This window comes from Adiantum capillus-veneris, chromosome 22 (assembly GCF_014529385.1).
Source record: "Adiantum capillus-veneris isolate H3 chromosome 22, ASM1452938v2, whole genome shotgun sequence".
NCBI lineage: Eukaryota > Viridiplantae > Streptophyta > Polypodiopsida > Polypodiales > Pteridaceae > Adiantum > Adiantum capillus-veneris.
In genome coordinates, this window is record NC_140952.1 from 75712223 (window position 1) to 75734059 (window position 21837).

General features: G+C 45.0%; 1 protein-coding gene across 3 annotated transcripts in view; it reads left to right on the top strand.

Annotated features, from left to right (window-relative positions):
* Positions 1 to 256: 256 nt before the first annotated feature.
* Positions 257 to 21837, top strand: part of TPR8 (Tetratricopeptide repeat (TPR)-like superfamily protein) — a 121867-nt gene continuing 100286 nt past the window's right edge. Inside the window, exons 1-3 of one of the 3 annotated variants that reach the window (XM_086495879.1) lie at positions 257 to 471; positions 568 to 809; positions 894 to 927. In XM_086495879.1, the coding sequence (XP_086352005.1) occupies positions 285 to 471; positions 568 to 809; positions 894 to 927 (463 nt within the window). In that variant the 5' untranslated portion in view covers positions 257 to 284. The remainder of the gene's footprint in view (positions 472 to 567; positions 810 to 893; positions 928 to 21837) is intronic. The other 2 variants (XM_086495878.1, XM_086495877.1) reach the window with 2 other exon arrangements.

Below are 21837 nucleotides of genomic sequence, written 5' to 3' on the forward strand. Positions count from 1 at the left end.
CTTTAATAATTGATACACTTAACTTTGTCTCCTCCTATAAACATTATAACATTTTTAAAATGTATATCCCTTTCATGGAGTGCCGTCCTTGTCAAATTATTCATGCTCTTGTTTCCTTGAGTGCTAGATGCTAAATGTCAATTTCTAGATGTCCTATTACATTCTATTGATGTTGTATAGCAAGGCCCACCAAGCTAGACTAGTTTCTTTTTTCGCCATCTGATGCTTCGACAGCTTCACTTAAAACTAATTTTATGGGATTGCGCCCACTCATCCACACCGGCATGCCTTCTTCAATCTTCATCTTGTTACCTCAAAATTTTGCAATTGTCCCGGTGAGAAACACCCTTTTTCCTGTGTACCAATTCGTCACTCCACAATTCTCTCCCCCTCCTTCGATGTCGACGTTGCGGAGCGACTCACCTCTAGTGAAGCAGATTGTGCGTTCTTTCCTCCATTTTCTTAGCTCGGGTAAATGAACACACGAGAGAGAGAGAGAGAGAGAGAGAGAGAGAGAGAGAGAGAGAACGATATCAAACACTTAATGGTGGTTGGTTTCTCTCGCAGTTGAACTTACTCCGGAGGTTGATGTAGAGGCTGTTATTGTTGCTAGCCAGTGTCTTGGAGATGCATTTGGAGTAGATATTCAGACGTCTGGAAATACAATTGAGCCAGACTTGGTTCAGCTTTTCAAGCAATCTGGCGAAGATGGTGCGGCAAGAGAACTTCCCAGCATTCCTCATTCAGAACCCGTTAATCACAAGCCACCCAATCCAACTGAGGGCATTGCCGGTCCCTCACAACTTCCTGTAAGCATGATTTTACTTGTGTCCTGATTTTGATGCTCCAGGGCTTAGAACAGGCTACTGTTAACCAGCCATTGGTTTTCACAGAAAAATGCTTCCTCAACATGTGATGCTGCAGCTGGTAAGCCATTGAATCTGTTATTCTTACTTGCTACTTTACTTGTTTTATGAATGTTACCACCTTTCTCAGGAATTTAGTTGAGGATGCGTTCATATTGATGGTCATCATCACACGATGGATAAGAATAGCGCATTGTTCTATCTTTAATTGATGATGGATAAGAATAGCGCAATTGTTTTGTCTTTAATTGATTGTGAAACTTGGAGGCAAGAAAGTTTGCATGTTTAGTGATGAAATTGGCATCTTAGAGTGATGTACAGAGTGAGACACTATCAAAATAGGAGAGCAAATGTTGCAAAGCATACTGTCAAAACATGCAATGTCACATACTTGAAACATCACCAATCGAAGCCAAATTCAGCGCACATTGGAGCTGGAGGGCATCTTTATGACAAGTTGCTTTCATCACATTGTCAAAGGCATTAAAGAGACAATAGTATTGCATCAATCTATACAACAAAGGAGGATTGGTTCAAGAAACGATGGCACAAATTTAACGTATAGTTTGTCGGGATCTGTGAAAACTGTGATAAATGATTTACACAAGCATATATGACTAAGACAGTGACGTATTTATTTGTCAATATTGTGCATGTTGACATTCTAGTCTTATTCTCAACCTACTCAAGACTACCGTTATTCACTATATATTATTTTGAAAGAGTTTTCAGAATGGGACATGGTAAGTAATGATATTGGACATAGTAGTTCTTTGAGTCTTTGCAGTATGATCTAGTTCAAAGAAGCTTTGGACTACTCTTGCTAGAAGGCAACCCAAGGCATTATTGGGGGCAAGATCCCCAAAATAAATCCATCAGTATTAGCAAGAAGGTGGAGATTTCACATGTCACATTGTAGGGCACTTGAAGTGTCGAGATGTCAAGATCAACATGAGCCATAAACGCAATGTGCCTAGGCCGCTTGTGTCTGGCTGGTTGCTCAACCCACCAACCTTAACTAACGTTACTAATTCTTAAACAATGAATAAGGAGCTACTCTTTGTGCTGCTCTGACAGTAGGCTACCATTGCTCGTGTGGCTCTTCTCTCACTCTCTCTCTACACACTTCTAGCTCACACAAGTGGTATTAGAGTTGATGTACAGCTTTTGCTTGGCTTTTTTGCAGCTCTGCTTTTTGCTTGAAAGATGACGTTTTTCTTTGAACTTCCACATTTGGACTTGGATTTTACATGATCAAAGAGTCCAAGGTTTTTGCACACTCTGGAAGCATTGATGCACTGAAATTCTCTATAATATTTTGCAGCAGCTTTTGCTATAAGAATGACATCTCCCTCGTACAAGCTCGGGTTTTATCAAGTGTTCAGTCAATAATTGAAAATCTCGAAACGACGGATCGGGTGCCTGGGGAGCGTTTTGTTGTACACTGGAAACCATTGAACGATGCAGACGGGGTTTTTGGGGAGCATTTAGTTGTATGCTTGAAACCTCCAAGCGACACAAGCTGCGGTCTAGCGTTTGGTTGTATCAGTCCTCTGAGCTCATGGCCTAGATCTTTTTAGGTTATTTGTAGGGGGAGTGACGAGGTAATCGTTGAATAGCTGCATGCCGCAGACCGTCTATCTCGGAGGAGTGCTCAATGACGCTATTCATTGTCTTGTCACATGCATACAAGGGCGAGGGGCTTAAACCTTCGAGACAGTATAAAAGAGGAAGTTACTACCAACTTATAGATCCTTGCCAAGTGGGGCAAATCATTATTACAGTTTTACCAACTTATGGGACCTTGTCCGATGGGGCCCAAGTCACTAGAAATAAAGACGGACCCAGATACACACACACACACACAAACTTGTGCGCAACCAATTGATGATGTGGCATGATTGTTAGAGTTACACCACCGTTGCTTGGCCATTTTGTATGGCTAGTGATTGTCCCGGGTTGGCCACCCATCGCACATCATGTAGATTGCATGGGCGAACACTTTAGCACGTGTCCGGCCGGTCATTTTCTAAGCCTGGCTGGGTGCACACATTTTTAGCCATTTTTGGGAAAACAGGGCATATCTCCGCGAAGTGCCCTAAAAAGGCATTGAACGACAAAGATGAAGAAATGCCTGAGGGTTCGAAAGCAACTGAGGAACGTGGACGAAAAGGCAAGATGAAAGCAGGATTGGTTCCAGATTGCATGGGTGCTGACCCAAGCACGATTGACGAGAATACAGAACTTTGCCGAGCTTGGGGCAAAGTGAAAGACCAAGGAGCCCTGATTTTCTTTGATGGAGGAGCCAAGGCCAACTTCATTTCACTTGAATTGACGGAGCCGCTCGAGATCACTCCCGATTGGATGGGATCACTAGCAGAGGCAGTTCTAGCGGCACCCGGCACGTAGCCATTACACCTGTCATTGACAAACTTCGGTTGCATTGTCAGGGGTATTTGGGGCACGAGGACTTCTACATAATGCCCTTGGAAGGTTGTGATGTCCTCTTGGGAATTCCCTCGTATAATAAGAACAACGTCATGGTCGACTATTGGGCGAGAAAAGCGACCTTGACTACAGAGAAGGACCGAACCATTGTACTTGATGTAAAACTTAAGGGCGAGTCTGTCCCTATTGTATCGGGTTCGGTCATTTTAAATTTAATGAAATCCAGTCTGTTTGTTTACTCGATCTTTTTGAGCGAGTTGAATGATGAGAATAAAACAAATATGTATGAACTTGATAAAGCCAAGATTTTCTCTACACTCATGCCGATTGCTTTTCAGAGGGCCTGTCAGGCGAGTTACCACCAGCTCGTCCTGAGGATCATACCATTGATCTGATACCTGGAAGCACACCACCGAACCGGCCACCTTACCGTGTGAGCCGAGCCCAAAACAAAGAAATTATGAACCAAGTGAAAGACCTCTTGGAAAAAGGTCTTGTCCAACCTAGTACTTCACCGTACTGCTCTCCAGTGTTGTTGGTTTTGAAGAAGACGGATTTTGGAGAATGTGCATTGATTATAGAACTCCTCAACAAAATCACCATTAAGAACAGATTTCCGATTCCTAGAATCGATGATATTCTTGACCAATTACAGGGATCCTCGTGTTTTAGCAGGATCGACTTGAAGAGTAGATAGCATCAGATTATGTCTACAAGACAGCGTTTCGGATGACTCTTGGGTTATTTGAGTTTTTGGTGATGCCTTTTGGCCTAACCAATTCTCTGAAGTGACATTTAACCAGATGATGGACAAGATTTTTTGAGAGTGCAGACTATTATTGGCACTTTCTTTGACGACATCATTGTTTTCTCTAAGGATGAGGCAAAACATAGAGAACATCTGCTACAGGTCTTTTAGGCATTACGAGATCACAAGTCCGTGATTAATGCAAAGAAAAGTGAAATTTTCCTACCGGAGATACACTTTTTGGGACACATTGTGTCAGCAGCAAGAGTGCAGATGGAACCGGCCAAGATAGAGACTACTCGTGATTGGCACGATCTGAAGAATGTCCATGAAGTTAGAAGCTTCTTGGGCTTGTGTTCGTACTACAGGCAGTTCATTAAAGTTTGCAGAGGTTGCTTCTCCTTTGCATATCTTGACATAGAAAGGAGTCCCTTTCTCGTGGGGACCCACTGAGGTGATTGCCTTTCAGACATTGAAGAAGTCATTTGAAGTATATTGTGATGCTTGTGGTCGTAGTTTGGGTACTATCTTAATGCAAGAAGGCCATGTCATTGCCTACGAGAGCCGATTGTTCTCAAGGCTGGAATTGACAACACAGATTTATGAGAGAGCTTTTGGCGGTTACCAAGCTCTTACTCAGTGGCGACATTACCTACTCGGAGCGGATTTTACTGTTTTCAAAGACCATCAGAGTTTACGCTACTACTTGTCACAGAAGCAGCTATCGAAAAAGCAGATGCGGTGGGCAAACATCTTGTCACAGTTTCACTTCCAGATTGTCCATGTGCAGGGACAAAAATTTGGTGGCAGATGCTTTGAACCCGGAAGCCGTTGGTTCTGGCTATTTTCGCGATACATCATAGGAGCTTCGAGGATATGGTCGATCAGTATGCCACAGACACAGATTTTGCAGATCTTTTTACTTGGATATGGAATGAGGAGATAGTAGCGCGATATTCCATTCGGGATGGCTACTTGATGAGGAAAACCATGTTGTGCGTTACACAGCCGTTGAGGAAAAAGGTTATGACCGAATGCCATTGTCCACCTTTTACGGGTCACCGCGGCATTGCTACCACCTTGAAAGGTGTGGAGAGATACTTCTTTTGGTCGAGACTCAAGAAGGACGTAGACGATTTTGTACGCAGTTGCTTGGTATGCCAGAAGGTCAAGTTTGACAGGCATAAAGCACAGGGATTGTTACAGCCTTTACCCATACCCACCGGCCCCTGGGAAAGTATTGCAATGGATTTCATTTTTGATCTCCCGAGAACACAGAGTGGTCACGATGGTACCTGGACTGTTATTGACAGATGTAGGAAGCAAGCTCATTTTATTCCAGTGTAGAAAACAGTCAAGCCGGATCACTTAGCGAGACTGTTTGTGGCCTAGATCTTCAGATTACATGGCATGCTCGAGACGATTGTCTTCGACAGGGACCCCAAATTCACGAGTTTGTTTTGGAAGGCTATTTGGGAGAACATTGGCACGCGGTTGCAGTTCTCGTGATCTTTCCACCCGCAAACTGACAGGCAATCTGAGATTGCTAATTCAGTGGTACTAGATTTATTGAAGTCTTACATCTCGGATCAGAAGAGTCCATGGGAAAAGTATTTACCTTTGGTAGAATTTGCCTACAATAACACGATACACTCTTCGACGGGGAAGGCGCCATTTGAGATTATTGAAGGTGCTACGAAAGTTCCACCCTTCCTAAGCACGAAAGATAAAATTTTTGAAGCTGACGAGTACATGCGTGACTTGGACATGGCTTTTGCCAAGGTCCGCGAGGCTTTGCAGAAATCTCGAGAAAGACAGAAAAGGAGAGCCTTCCGTTCCTTTAGTGAGAGAGTGCAATGGACACAAACAAAGTGAATAACATTGTGAATGAAGGTGCATGAGACTGAGAGATAGAGAGAGAAGAATACGACACAAGATTGTTGTCAAACCCTCCTCCGAAGGCCCCACTCTCTATGGCGAGAGCGGTCTACTTATGATTGCACTAATCTCTACAATGCTTTGGACTTGTCGACGATGTTGACGACGACGAGACGGGCTGAAATCTGAAAATGCTAAGGGCTGAAATCTGCAAATCTTTATCTTCTGAATTCAGACTCTATGTCGAAGACGATGTTGATGACGACGATGTCGATGACGACGCGCTGAAAACGCAGATGCTGAAATCTGCGTTTTCCGGGCTGAAACTGTGAAGTGCGCGGGATCTGACCGTGCGGCAAGAATCTGCTGCGGGAGGGTGAGATCTGCGAGGTTCGGGGGTTGTCCTGCGGGTACTGAGTGCTGAAACTGAAAACGCTGATGCTTGTGGGGATTCTGTCACGAAGATCTGCAAAAACGCTGAAGTGCCTTGTAGATGCAAAAACGCTAGGGCTGAAAATGGTCTGATTCCAGAGAATCTGCTAACGTTGGAGAGTCTGCTTGGTCTGCTATCGCCAGGAATCTGCAAGGGCAAAACGCTGGCTGATCTGGTCGAAAACGCCAGCCTTCTGCTGCGATGCAAAAACGCTAGGCCTCTTGGGGGTTCTGCTGAGAAGTTGCCTGTTGAGCCAGTGCTCCTGTCGCCTCTTCTCCTAGAAAGTGCTAGCGCTAGGTTTCTACTTATACAAACTTAGTAAATTTGCCCTACCTACTTTCCAATAAAAGTCACATAAAAATAATAAGAGAAAAATATCCAAAATAGGGAAAATAGGTCTATGCACTGTAAAAATGCTCTTGATGGGTTCTGATGGAAATCTGATAATCATGCTGTGTGCAACCAGAGGATATGCATCTAATCTAAGTGTCTGGACATGCACGGTCTGCGTACAGACTCACAAAAGTGCCATGTCACTTCCTATATTAGACTGACTTGACTGAACCGAACTCTGGTCATGCTGTAGCTTGTCCACGGACACATAGGGTTGGATGTGTCATGTGACATCCCCTTCTTTTCAAAGTGAGGTACTGGTACCGAATTGTATGGCATCGAGGGAGATCGCCAACAGTGTCTGGAATCGTGGAAAGGACTCTTCGCCGGCCCACCCTGATGTGTGGGTTGTGCGATACTTGAACTTCATAAAGGTCTGCAAAGTCTTTTTCTTTGAGCCGCGCAGAAAGCGACAATCTTCTGTGGCTTCTTCCATGCTTCTACTTCGTCAAGAGTCATGCATCTACCTTCTTCAAGAATCTCCGAGGATGAAAATTCCTGAAACCACTTCCAACACAAAAACATGAACATACCCATTCCATGTAAAGTGACTGGAAAAGCTCGTCTTCGCTAAAGACTGTGCATGCAATGTAGATGAACACATAGACGAAGTGCCAAACCGTCCATCAAACACATGCAAACAATGGGGTCTAATCTTGACTTTCCGATCTAAATCAATCAACTGTGGAAAAACACAATGGAAATGCCTATGCTTGATGCTCATACTTTCTTGTGCTCTTTCTACGACCGTGTCGTGCCAAGGAAGAGACAGGGAATGTGACTTCCTTGAATGCATACTTTTCAGCTTTTCATGAATAATCCGCATACATCCGTGCTCATTCATGAGTGAAACGTGCTCAACGTACAATATGTTATGCCTAGGAAAAGGGATCACATAAAGACGCTGACTAAAATACAGAAAACGATCACGACTGAAACACTCGAACAATTCGTGCTGACGAATCATTCGAACACATAGTACTTCCTGTGAGGGTTCTTTGGACCTAGGCTCGAGAGCCAAGATTGGTTCGTCATGTTTGATCGAATCTGCCTGTGGTGCTTTGGACCTCGACTCGAGAGCCAAGATCGGTTCTTCGTGATTGATCGAATCTGCAATGACGTTAGCTTCACTAGAAAAAGTATCAACTAACCAAGGTGGAAAGGTACGGAGTGTACGGTACGTAATCAGTACGTAAGGTATGTACTTCTGTACGGATCGGCCTTTAAGGTACGTGACCAATACGTAACATTTGTAACAACATAAAGAATAGTGACTTCAGCCTTTTTCAGCCTATACATACTAGGAACTACATAGAGTCTAGACATAGATACTACTTCAAACATCCATTAGATATTGCTTCAATCTAGTTCCTAAAAACAATCTCAGCGGCTGTGTAACGCACAACAACGTTTTCTTCATCAAGTAGCCATCCCGAATGGAATATCCCGCTACTACCTTCCCATTCTGTATTCGATTGAATACGTCTAAAATCTAAACAAGATGTCCCTAAAAAAACAAAAAAACAAAAAAAAAATTGTGGGGAAAAAAAAAAACATACACTAGCTATCCGTACGTACATACGGCTGTACCGTACTGTACGGATCAGTACGTACGTACGTACGGATGCAACCTTGCAACTAACACCATCTTTGTGAACAATCACATCATCTTCATGCAAATCATCATGCATGTGAGAAATCACATCTTGATCATCATGCAAATCATTATGCTTGTCATTGTCATCCAAATCATCATGCTTGTCATTGCCATGCAATTCTTCATGCTTATCATTATCATTCAAATCATCATGTTTATCATCATGCAAATCCTGTGTGTCCTGCTTTGGAGAAGAAGAGACTGAGAGTGTCTCCTTTTCTTGATTCTGTTGCATCTGTGCCTGCACTTGAGAAAAGAGTCGCAACATCTCTTTCATGTGTCGGTCGTTCATTTTTTTTCTTGCTTTGTTCTCGCGATCAAATCTTGCTTCTCTTGCTTTGGCTTCCAAGCGTGCTTGCTCGCTCGCACGTGCTATGGCTGCCATTCTTTCTTGGTACTTACACTCTATGTCTGCTTTTCTTGCTTCGCGTTCTAACTTCCTTGCTTTGCGTTCAAACTTGCTGTCCATAAACATCTGCTCCAACTCCTCCATAGGAGTTAGTGCAATCCTTGGCGTAGATGGGGAAGGGGGAGGGTTGGAAAAACCTTCTGGTGGGGAAAATTCTTCTTCGCCACTCTCATGCTCATCACCTTTAAGCGAAGTGTCCATTCCGCTTCGAGTGATGACCATCCACTGAAGTCGTGGGTTCTTGTGGGTCGTTGTGGTCTTGGGTTCTTAAGTTCACAAGGAACTTGGGTTCTTGGTGTTTTTGAGGTCCTTGCGGTTCTTGAGTTCTTGAGGTTCTTCTTTCGCTTGCAATCTGTGTTAGAGAAGGATCTTCTCTTCACCCGAGTTCTGCTCTTTTCCGCGGGCGCACCGCTTGGTGGCCTTGCGCTCACACCAAGGTTGCTTTTTCCCACCTCATGTCGATTGGCCAACAGCAACAGCTAAGTGCACCATCCGCTCTCAATGAGTGAAAAGAGAACAAGGGGAGGCTGGACAAGACCTTCTTTCTTGGGTTTCCTGTCACTCTTCAAAAACACGATTAGGAATCGACACCCCCAAGTGGTCTTGGGTTACGTGCGACCGTAACAAGCAAAAAAAATTATGTGGTTCTTGTGGTTCTTTCCTTGAGTGGTACACAACACTGCCAAAGCTCTGGTACCAATGTAAGGTGCAGCGGAAGTGAATGTTGAACTTTGCTCAAGATGAGTGCTGTGAACTGTGCTCAAGGTTCCTTTTACTTACGGAAGGGAGAGCCTTCCGTTCCTTTAGTGAGAGAGTGCAATGGACACAAATAAAGTGTGTAGACACTGTGAATGAAGGTGCATGAGACTGAGAGATAGAGAGAGAAGAATACGTCACCAGAATGTTGTCAAACCCTCCTCCGAAGGCCCCACTCTCTATGGCGAGAGCGGTCTACCTATGATTGCACAAATCTCTACAATGCTTTGGACTTGCCGACGATGTCGACGACGGTGAGTCGGGTTGAAATCTGAAAATGCTAAGGGCTGAAATCTGCAAATCTTTATCTGCTGAATTTTGACTCTATGTCGAAGACGATGTCGATGACGACGCGCTGAAAACGCAGATGCTGAAATCTGCGTTTTCCGGGCTGAAACTGTGAACTGCGCGGGATCTGACCGTGCAGCAAAGATCTGCTACGGGAGGGTGAGATCTGCGAGGTTCGGGGGTTCTATTGGGGGTACTGAATGCTGAAATTGAAAACGCTGATGCTTGTGGGGATTCTGTCGCGAAGATCTGCAAAAACGCTGAAGTGCCTTGTAGATGCAAAAACGCTAGGGCTGAAAATGGTATGACTGCGGAGAATCTGCTAACGTTGGAGAGTCTGCTTGGTCTGCTATCGCCAGAAATCTGCAAGGGCAAAAACGCTGGCTGATCTGGTCCAAAAACACCAGCCTTCTGCTGTGATGCAAAAACGCTAGGCCTCTTGGGGGTTCTGCGGAGAAGTTACCCGTTGAGCGAGTGCTCCTGTCGCCTCTTCTCCCAAAAAGTGCTAGCGCTAGGGTTCTACTTATACAAACTTAGTAAATTTGCCCTACCTACTTTCCAACAAAAGTCACTTAAAAATAATAAGTGAAGAATGTCCAAAATAGGGAAAATAGGTCTATGCACTGTAAAAATGCTCCTAATGGGTTCTGATGGAAATCTGATGATTATGCTGTGTGCAACCAGAGGATATGTATCTAATCTAAGTGTCTGGACATGCACGGTCTACGAACAGACTCACAAAAGTGCCATATCACTTCCTATTCTAGACTCACTTGACTGAACTGAACCCTCGTCATGTTGTAGCTTGTCCACAGACACATAGGGTTGGATGTGTCACGTGACATAAGGGTAAAGCTAACACAATGCTAAACCTAAGCTCACTCTAGTTGAAAAGGTAGCACGAGGAATTTTAGGAGGATACATCACGTCGGAAGAGCAAAGCACTTATTCTAAAGAAGGTCGTTGTTTTCATTGTCACATTAAGGGTCACATACAAAGAACATGTCCTAAGCTTGAATCGAATGAATCTAAAGAGTCCACAGAACCCACTTCCTGTAAAGAATGAGGATGCAAGAGAGCTACTCAAGACAAGCACAAAGCACACAGAGATGGAAAGCTTCTTCTTCTTCTTCACAGAAAAGAGAGTACAAAATGACTAAGTGCTAAAGCTGAAAAGTAGCACATATGTACATGCGGTCACTAAGTGTGAACTCGCTAGAAGCGTACTAGGCTGGCACTATAAGTGTAGTAAATGCCGTAAGCGGCCAAGACCCGTAGTGGATGATAGCTCAAGGTGTAGAGCTCGACATCTCAACACTCCCCCTCGAGCTCTGCATGTCGCAGAGTCCAAGCATGGTCCGGAAACGTCGAAGCTTCTCAGCTCCGAGGGCCTTGGTAAAGATATCCGCTATCTGCTCCTCTGTGCTGACGTAGACCAAGTCGATGCCACCCGCCAACACTCGCTCTCGAACGTAGTGGTAATGGACCTCTATGTGTTTGGTCCTGGCATGGAACACTGGGTTCCTAGCCAACTGCATGCTGCTGAGGTTGTCACAATGGATGAAAATCTGCTGGTCCACCTGCACTCCCAAGTCCTCAAGTAATGTGCGTAGCCAAGCTACCTCGCACGCCGCAACTGCTGCACCTCTGTACTCGGCCTCTGTGCTCGATAAAGCAACCATAGGATGCTTTTTGCTGCTCCAAGTAACAACAACACTCCCAAAAGAGAACATGAAGCCACTCGTAGATCTCCTATCAACAATGCTACCTGCCCAATCTGCATCTGTATACCCATACAATGCTAATGGTGCATCTGCTGCATAGAACAATGCGTAGTCAAGAGTACCTTGCACATACCTAAGTGTGCGTCGTACTCCATCCAAATGTGGCTTCCTCGGAAGCTGCATGAACTGACTCTCCAGGCCTACTGTGTAGCTCAAGTCTGGCCTCGTGATAGTCAAGTAGATTAGACTACCCACAATCTTCCTGTACATGTTGACATCCTCAACAACATCACCCTTCTCTGCACTCAGCTTTGCATTCACATCCAAGGGAATAGAAATTGGCTTACAATCAGCCATACCATACTTTGACAACATGTCCAAAGCATATTGTCTCTGTGATAGCCATACACCCTTTGGAGTCCTGATCACCTCAATGCCAAGAAAGTAGCGCAACTCGCCTAAATCTTTCATTTCAAACTCCTGTTTGAGAAGACCCTTCACATGGTCAATCTCCATAGCATTGTCACCAACAATAATAAGGTCATCTACATATATGGTAATGACCACAATCCCCACATCACTCTCACGTACATAGAGTGAATGATCAGCATGAGCTCTCCTAAAACCAATACTGACAAGATACTTGGCAATCCTGTCATACCATGCTCTAGAGCCCTGCTTCAAACCATACAAAGCTTTGAGAAGTCTGCATACATAATCTGGGTAACCTGGATCGACATAACCAGGTGGCTGATCCATATACACTTCCTCTTGCAACTCACCATTCAAGAAGGCATTCTTTACATCCATTTGATGCATAATCCATCCTCTAGATGCAGCCACTGCTATGACAGCTCTCACAGTCGTCATCTTTGCCACTGGAGCAAAGGTCTCCTCATAGTCTATGCCATACGTCTGTGCATAACCCTTTGCGACCAGCCTTGCCTTGTGACGCTCAATGTTACCATCAGCCTTATGCTTGGTTTTATACACCCATTTACAGCCAATAGCTTTCTTGCCACTTGGCAATGGCACCAACTCCCATGTGTCGTTTGCTTCCAATGCAGCCATCTCTTCATTCATTGCATCATCCCAATGCACATTTCCAACTGCATCCTCAAAACATGTGGGCTCCACATCCTGTATCACCTTAGCCATGTAGGCTTGGTGATGCGCTAGATACCCATCATAAGTCAATTTCTGAATTGGATTTCTGACTCTATTAGATCTGCGCGGTCCTGGGTCACTCCTTTGCTCTCTAGCATCTTCTTGTACTTTCCTTACACCAGGTGTCCTGATAGCCGGAATTCCAAATTCCTCATCAAGACTTTGTTCAGAACCATCTGAATCCATGTCTACATGTGAAAAACCTGATGATGCATCAGCCATAAAGGGAGGTTCATCAACCTTTTCCTTTCCTTTTCGTGATACATTCCCTGTACCTGTTGGTGGAGTAACCTGCGTACGTAGTCTACCATTCCATGGTTTCTCAACAGAGCCACGAGAAGAGGACTCTTGTGGTCCACTCAAAACCTGTGACTGTGGCCTCACATTTTGTACAACCACATCATCTTTTACATCAGCCCCAATAGTGCCATGTGCATTATTGTACCAGTTGCTCATCTCATCAAAGACTACATCTCTGCTCACTCGTAATTCTCGTGTAGTAGGATTGTAGCACCTGTACCCTTTTTGTTCAAGGGAATATCCCACAAGAATACATTTCTCTGCTTTAGGATCCAATTTCCTACGCAACTCATCTGGTACATGCACGTAAGCTATGTAGCCAAACACTTTCAAGTGTGCCAAATCAGGCTTTGTACCTGTAAACTTTTCCTCAGGTGTTACATCATGCACCGCAGCTGTAGGTGTCCTGTTCATAATGTACACAGCTGTATTTACGGCTTCAGCCCAGAAATGATGAGGCATGTTCTTCTCATTCATCAATGCACGTGCAACCTCTGCAATGTGCTTGTTTTTCCTTTCTGCGATCCCATTCTGTTGTGGAGTATATCTGCATGTAAACTGCCTGCGTATACCATGCATTCGCAGAAAATTTGAAAAATCATTGGAGAAGTACTCTCCCCCTCCATCTGACCTCAATGTCTTGATTTGCATATCTGTCTCCTTCTCAATCATGACTTTGAAGTCTTGAAAGTGACCAAACACTTCACTTTTGTTACGCATGAAGTAGACCCATACTTTCCTTGTATGGTCATCAATGAAAGAGGCATAATACCTGCAACCATGTATACTTGCAGTATCGGTTGGACCCCAAATATCTGTGTGCACCACCTCAAGTGGCTTTTTACATACATTGCGCTCATGTGGAAATGAGCCCTTTGACTGTTTTCCAAACTGGCATGCTGCACACACTTTATGCATACCATCCACCTTGAATTTGGGCAAACCTTTTACAATCTGTTTTGATTGCATGCTGCGCAATCTTTGCTCATTGACATGGCCAATGCGTTTGTGCCAAATGTCAACATCAGCCACAACACCTGTGCCCTGTGCAAATAATGCAGCTTTTACCTCAGGCATGTCTACATTCAGCGTAAACATTCTGCCCACACATTTGCCCTCTGTGATCAGCTTACAGCCATTCTGGAAATCTTCTACATAACAGCCATTTGGATTGAAGCGAACCTGCAAACCCTGCTCAATCATTTGTCCAACAGAAACAAGATTTTTTGTAATGTTTGGGACATGAAGTACATCTGCTAAGTACTTTGATTTTCCACTCTTCGTATTTAGAGGTATGTCCCCTACATGAGCAATGGGGTGAGCTGTGTCATCTCCTGTTTGCACATAGCCTGACACATATGGTTTGCGCATATCTCTAAACCACTCTCCACGAGACGTCATGTGATTAGAGGCACCTGAATCCAGATACCAAACATCATCTTGGGTGGAATTCTCTGTAGTCATTGTATTCATTACATGCTGCATAACAAACATGCGCTCGTTTTTGTTGTCATCTGCATCTCTGCTAGTAGATGCATAGTTGCCCTGTTCTCTCTTTCCACTTGCTTTTCCCTTTGGATAGTCACGTGACATGTGACCTCTTTCACCACAAGTCCAACATTCTCTGCTATCTGGAGTATGTTGCTGCCTGCTTGATCTTGCACCACGACCTCTTTGACTCCCCCTGCCTTGAGACTGGTTTCCCCTGCCACCTGTATTGTTTTGATTTGATTGACCTTCCAGAAATTGGCCCCTGCAACCCCTTGGGCCTCGACCACGACCTCTACCTCTACCTCTGTTGGAGTTAGAATAGAAGGCCTGTTCAGAATTATTTCTGCCATGAGAAGAAGATGTGTCAAGGTTCTTCTCCTCAAGAATAAGCATAGAAATCAAATCTTGGAACACGGGGATGTCGTCTCTTGTATTCATGGAAGACCTAAAATGTACATACTCATCTCCTAGACCATCCAAGCATGCACGGATAATGTCATCGTCTTCCACTGAGACTTTAATAGATCCAAGAGCCTCAATGATACTCTGGATCTTCAAAGCATAATCATTGATTGAGAGGTTGTTCCTCTTAACCTGATTTAGCTCCGACTTTAGTTGAAGCTTCCTGGCCTTGGTGTTCACCTCGAACACTCTGCCTAAGTTTCTCCATGCAATGGCGGGGGTTTCAGCATCCTGTAGATAGCCCATCATGCCATCTGTGATGCTCATAGAAAGCCAATACATCACTTTGCTCTGGCCTTGTTGCCAGTCCCTCAAAGCTTTCCTTTGTTCTGCTGTAGCATTTGCCTCGGGAATCTCTGGTTCCTTTTCATTGTCTCCTTCTACATAGTCCCAATAACCTTTTCCTTTTAGGAAATTTGTTATTCTGACCTTCCATGCAGGGTAGTTATTTTTCTCAAGCTTCTCAGTAACAATCTGACTGAAACCGTCAGACATCTTGAAGCACTAAGACAAAATAGCTACAATCTGTAAAAACCTGCAAATCTGCTGAACCTGCTATCGTGGTACCTGTAACGCTTTCTACACTCAACGAGTGTCCACAATCAAGCGTACATACAACCATTGTACTTGTACAGTAAATCTCTGTATACTGCACTTTGGAGACCTGTTCAGAAACTTGTGCGAAGGGATTGCGAACGAAGCGATTGTGATGCTCTTGCTCTCTTAGCCTCTCTTGCCTGCACCAGGCTCTGATACCATGTAAAGAATGAGGATGCAAGAGAGCTACACAAGACAAGCACAAAGCACACAGAGATGGAAAGCTTCTTCTTCTTCTTCACAGAAAAGAGAGTACAAAATGACTAAGTGCTAAAGTTGAAAAGTAGCACATATGTACATGCGGTCACTAAGTGTGAACTCGCTAGAAGCGTACTAGGCTGGCACTATAAGTGTAGTCCATCTGTAGAATCACTGGCAGAGATCCTCTGTGTCGGTCACCTAACGCGCCAGTGAGTAAATGCCGTAAGCGGCCAAGACCCGTAGTGGATGCCAGCTCAAGGTGTAGAGCTCGACATCTCAACACTCCCCCTCGAGCTGCAATAAATGAGAACACGAGTGTGCCCCAAGTTTCTCATGATCCTCCCATTGATGAGTCTCTCATTAAATGTTATGGTCATATGACGGGGCAGCGTTTTGTCATATTGTTTGACTCAGGCAGTATGCATGATGTGATTAGTCCCTCTCTTGTTGAGAGAGCCCGCCTAGAGATTAGTCGAAAATCTCCTCTTGAGGTCTCTGGCTTCGCTCCTGGTATGGATTCTCTCATCAGGAAGGAGTGCCTTGATGTATTGTTTACTGTTCAACAAGCTGCTTAACATAGAAAATTTTTCGTCGCTCCTCTCTCAGGATGTGATATGATTTTGGGCATTCGATGGTTTCATGAGCATAACCCTCTGATTGATTGGGCGAAAAATACGTTCACTTCCAATGCCAAAAGTGACTTTTCCATTATCATTCGTGGAGAGCAAGTTGTTCATTCTCCATCTCTCATTTCTAATGTGCAGGCGAAGATTGAAGGATTCAGGAGGAGACTCTCTCAGTCTCTTCTTCTCCAAAGCATGACACACATTGTAACCGGCCCGTAGGGCGGTAGGCGTTGGCTTTCACCCGAAATTCTTTACTTTATACACACACACAGAGCACTTTGCAAAGAGAACCTGTAATGGGAATTAACACTTCAACTCACACACGGCTCGGAAGCTAGAATGCTCCGAGCAGACGCCGACAACCTGTAGGCCCCAAAATTGGCGCCCCTTTCGGTATTTCTTTATTCTTTAGGAGGGTAAATTACAAGGTAAGGTCCTGGGAATCCTTCACGTGTATCCACCTAGATACCATTTGATTTGGCCAAATTTCGGCAGCATAACAGCCCCAAAACTTGCGCGAAACCAATTCCCCTGCTGGAACTCGCTTGCACTGGCGTATACCCTCTGATTCCTGTCCAAAAACAGTAAATTCAGCACGCTGTATTTACTGGGTTTTGCCCTGTTTTCAGCCCCAAACAGTCCCCTAACTGTCCTTTGCCAGTGGGGCACGATTCCCAGTGATCCTGGCGTCCGTACGGCTGAAAAACAGTGAATTTACATCGCATACACAGCGTTGATTTTGCACCTGTTCGGTGAGGTTATGACCCTCACCAGTGCCTGCTTTGGAGCAGCAGTTAGCTACCCCTGTTCCTGCTCAAGGAGGCTCTTGCCTCAGCACAAAAGCATGAACCCACACAACTGTACATCAGTCAAATGAGTAGCCCTCTTGTGGGGCATCACATAACTGCACGTAGGGGAGAAAGAGAGCAGTATGTAGCGTGCGGGGCATCACTCCCGTCACCATACTGTGCATAGAGGGAAAGAAAGCACTCCATAGCTCTTAACCTGTGACAATCCGCCTGTGGCTGAAAATGGCGCCCCCTTTGTTGATATGCAGCTCGTTTTTGCCTCCCAGAGTGGCAGAATCGCTCACAAGCTGACACGTCGCCCAGTTTCCGAGTTTGGGCTTTCCCTGCTAAAAATATCTCAACTGGTGCGTCAGTTGACTTCGCGGCAGAGTTGTAAAGTGTTCCCCTAGTCATACCGAAGGTAATGACGCGAACACATTTCGTGGCCCAAAATAGCAGTTCCCTAAATTTTAGGAGATGCTTCCGTTGGGCTCCCACTGGTCTTCTGACCATCTATCCTCATTGGGACCGCATCCAAAAAATGCAATGTGGCCCAACTGTCGGATACTTTTGGTTGGTAGTCCCACCTTGACTTTACGCCTTAATTGAGTTCACTTCCTAGTATCCACCAACTTGCTAAGTGCGACGGGGGGACCTATATGATCTTGCTCTGAGCCTAGACATCCTCTTACCATACGAATTCCAGTGCCGACCCCTTCCCGTCTGCGGGTGAATCTACCGTTCACATTGGCCATACAATGTCCGACCGTTTGCTACTTCAAAAAGAGGGTCTTAAACAAATAAAATAAACCCCATTGGAAAGAAACCAACAACCAAGGTTAGCAGTTGCCACATCTCTGTGACATGGTTAATAACTGCCACGTCCTCGTGACATACCCCCATCTTGAAATCGCAAACGTCCTCGATTGCATACCATAAATACACGCCACTGATGATCTTGTGCTATTAACACTCTTTTATCATCGCATGTATCCGCAAGAAAGGTCGTAACATACATAGATACAAATGACTTAATGAGGCCTTCATTTTTTAACATTTCCATCTATGGCACTGAATTCATATGTACATTTGATGTACTAGCTCTATCATTACCCCTCCTTTGCACACGTTGGGTTGGGGCATAAGTAGGCTGTAACCCAAAGGCTTCAAGGTAAAGCTGCAATACATTTGGTGACTCTGACAGTTCATGCTCTTCCATCCACTTTGCATCCATAGGCGGATAGTTCTTGAACTTCACCAAATAGTGTCTTGCAACTTGTCCTTTAACTTTTCTGTCCTTATGTGCCAAAACTTGCTCAGGTACCAGGATCTCATCAAGTTCCTCAACTTCTGGCTGATCCTCAACTGGCATATCTTCTTGCACATCACCCACGAAGGGTCTTAGAAGACTCACGTGAAACGCATTATGAATCTTCCATGCATCAGGCAATTTCAGCGTGTAAGCCACATCGCTGATCTTGTCAAGCACTTGAAAAGGCCCATAGTAACGCATGCTGAGCTTAGGAAACAGCCGTTCCTTGCCCTTCATCTTCTTTAACCTTGCCTTTTCGAACCTTAAGAGAACCCAATCACCAGGTGATAGTAGCAATTCACGACGGTGACGATCAGCAGCCTTTTTCTGTTTTGCCTGAGTCTTCTCCAAGGCAACTTTAATCTTCTTATACATCTCATCCATGTTCTCAACGTATCGATCTGCCTCAAAGATCTTGTCCTTTGTGTGCAAAATGGGAGGAACCTTTTTGCCGCCTTCAACAATTTCAAAAGGTGCTTTGCCAGTAGACGAATGCACCGTATTATTGTACGCATACTCAAGCATAGGCAAATACTGTTCCCACTTGCCCTTATTATCTGACACATAGCATTTCAGCAGATCTAAGACAGTAGAATTGGCCTCTTCTGACTGTCCATCAGTTTGTGGATGAAACGAAGACGAGAACTTGAGCGTAGTACCCATGTTCTCAAACAATCCTCTCCAGAACAAACTGGTCATGCGAGGATCACGATCACTGATAATCGATTGTGGCATACCATGGTACTTAAACACATTGTACATGAACAAGCGTGCCATCTGATCAGATTTTATCTTCTTCCTGACGGGGATAAAATGGGCCTGCTTGCTAAAATGGGTCTATCCTGTTGAAAATTGCAGCACCCTCTAAACGATCGAGAATATCATCAATGCGAGGAATAGGAAACCTATTCTTGATGGTATTCTTATTCAACGCACGGTAATCAATACACATGCGCCATGAGCCATCCTTCTTCTGCACTAGGAGCACTCGGGAGCAAAAGGGTGAAGAACTAGGCTGAATCAGCCCCTTCTCTAATAACTCCTCAACCTGGCCCATAATCTCTTTCTGCTGCGCCGCACTAACCCTGTAGGGAGGTCTATTTGGTGGGCTACACCCTGGCACCAAATCTATCCGATGGTCCTCAGGTCTCTCTGGCGGCAATTGCGACGGTAATGAATCAGAAAAACAGTCACTAAACTTTTGCAAAAATGATGACCTTTCTTTATCTAACACAGATAAATTTGACTGATCACTATCTGAGACATCACGTGCAAAAATCAAGTACACAGAAAGATGATTCTTTATTACAGAAGTGATAGCAGAAGCAGATACAATAGGGACTGACTCTCCTTTAAGCTTTACATCCAAGATGTGAGTTTTGCCCCTATGCTGTACAGTGATCTTTTTGTTGTAGGCATCCAAGACTCCATGCACTCGGAACATCCACGGGATCCCCAACAAGGCGTCACAACCTTCCAGCGGCATGATGTAAAACTCTTCAGTGTCCACATACGACTGAATATGCAGACGCAGTTTTCCAATGATGGGAGTAACACACTCTGAGTGGCTAGGACATGCCAACCCTGCCTCTGCTGTGTACCCCATCTCTTCAGCTTTGATGCCGAGCTTCATAGCTAACTCTGGTGAGATAAAGTTGGCTTTGGCACCTGGATCAAAGAAGATGAGTGCCGTCTGATCTCTAACTTTACCCCATGCCCTGCATAACTCACTGGCATCTGTGCTGGGCCTGTCACCCACCATGTCTGCCACTAAACCTGCCGTGGGTTTTGGCTTCTTGCCTTTCTGGTCTTCTTTATCCTCTGAGTCAGCTGGCCTTTTCCTTTGTGGACAATGGATAGAAATATGACCAGGCTGCTCGCATATAAAGCATTTGTTTTCAGCCATTAGGACCTTCTTTTCCTCGAGCGACTTGCGCACAAAAGGCTTCCTTTTCTGTTTCTTTGCCTGCGCTCCAGAAGTCCCAGCTGAATCCTTATCTTTGGTGGCCTGTTCTGACCCCTGTGACGCATCAGGAGCCGTCTTCACAAAGGGCTTCTTCGCTGAATTTTTCTTTTGCTGCCCTCCTTTATCACTGCTCGGAAATCCACTGTCCTCTCCTTTCAACAGGGCAAGACCAGTGTTCGCAACTTCCATAAGCTGAGTAAGGGTAGCCACTCTATTCTTTGTACAGTAATCGCGAAGCCCTTTAGGCAACCCACAACAATACTTCTCTATCTGCTCTGTCAGTGGCACAAATCTGTAGGAGGTCACTGAGTGTAATGCTTTACAAAACCTCCTATTGTACTCCAGCAAGCTCTTGCACGAAGCTGCCGTAAGCTGGTGCCAATCTGTCAAGACATCGGCTTCAAATTCATTTGATAGCCAAGCAGATGCAAACATTTGCTTGAAGTAAACCCAAGTGGCGGGTGCCTGTCCTTGCATTAACAATGTCGTCCACCATGTCAGCGCATTGTCCTTTAAGAAAGTGGCAGCTTTCCTAACCTTCGAGGCCTCTGTAAAATTCCATCCCGCATAAGCTGTATCAAACTGCTGGAGGAAAGTGAGTGCCTTTGTCTTGTCCTCGAAACCACTGAAGGTACTGAACTTTACTGCTGCACCACCCTCTTTGTAAGCCTTCGGCTTCTCTAGTGCCCCCAAATTGTCATACGGAATGGTCTGCAACATGGGCACTGTACTAGGCATGATCGGCACGTGTTGGCCATTCACATTTTGCGTCAGAGGTGCGATATCTGGCTGCTGTCCAGAAAAACCAGCCATGCCAAAATGACCCTGTGGCACCCCAAACTGGCCCTGGTTGCCGTGGAAACCTTGCTGCATGCCGATAGTACCATACATGGGGTTTGGCATGATGCCTTGCATACCCCCGAACACTGTTCCTGGCATGTACGGCTGACTTCCAGACGCATAACCAGCCATACTTTGGAACACTGATCCACCCCCGAAATACCCAGGATGTACCGTGGGTGGTGGAAAAACTGAGTGCATAGCCTGGTATCCAGCTCCCTGTCCATTCAAGACAGCATGCTGGCTCTGAAAGGTGGCGGGCTGAACTGGCATAACCTGTGGAATAGGCGTTCTAGCCACCTGTTCAAGCACGGGAGGAACTTGCTTTGGAGCCCCCGACTCCGCAACATGCGAGTGTTCCCTTTCCTCCTGCGCCTCATGAAGTACCTAAGCTTGAGCTTCAACAAGCTCCGTACGCGCCGTAGGTTGCCTATTTTGATGTTGCACTGGTGGCGCTTGCAAGAATTCCATAAACCTCGGATTCTGC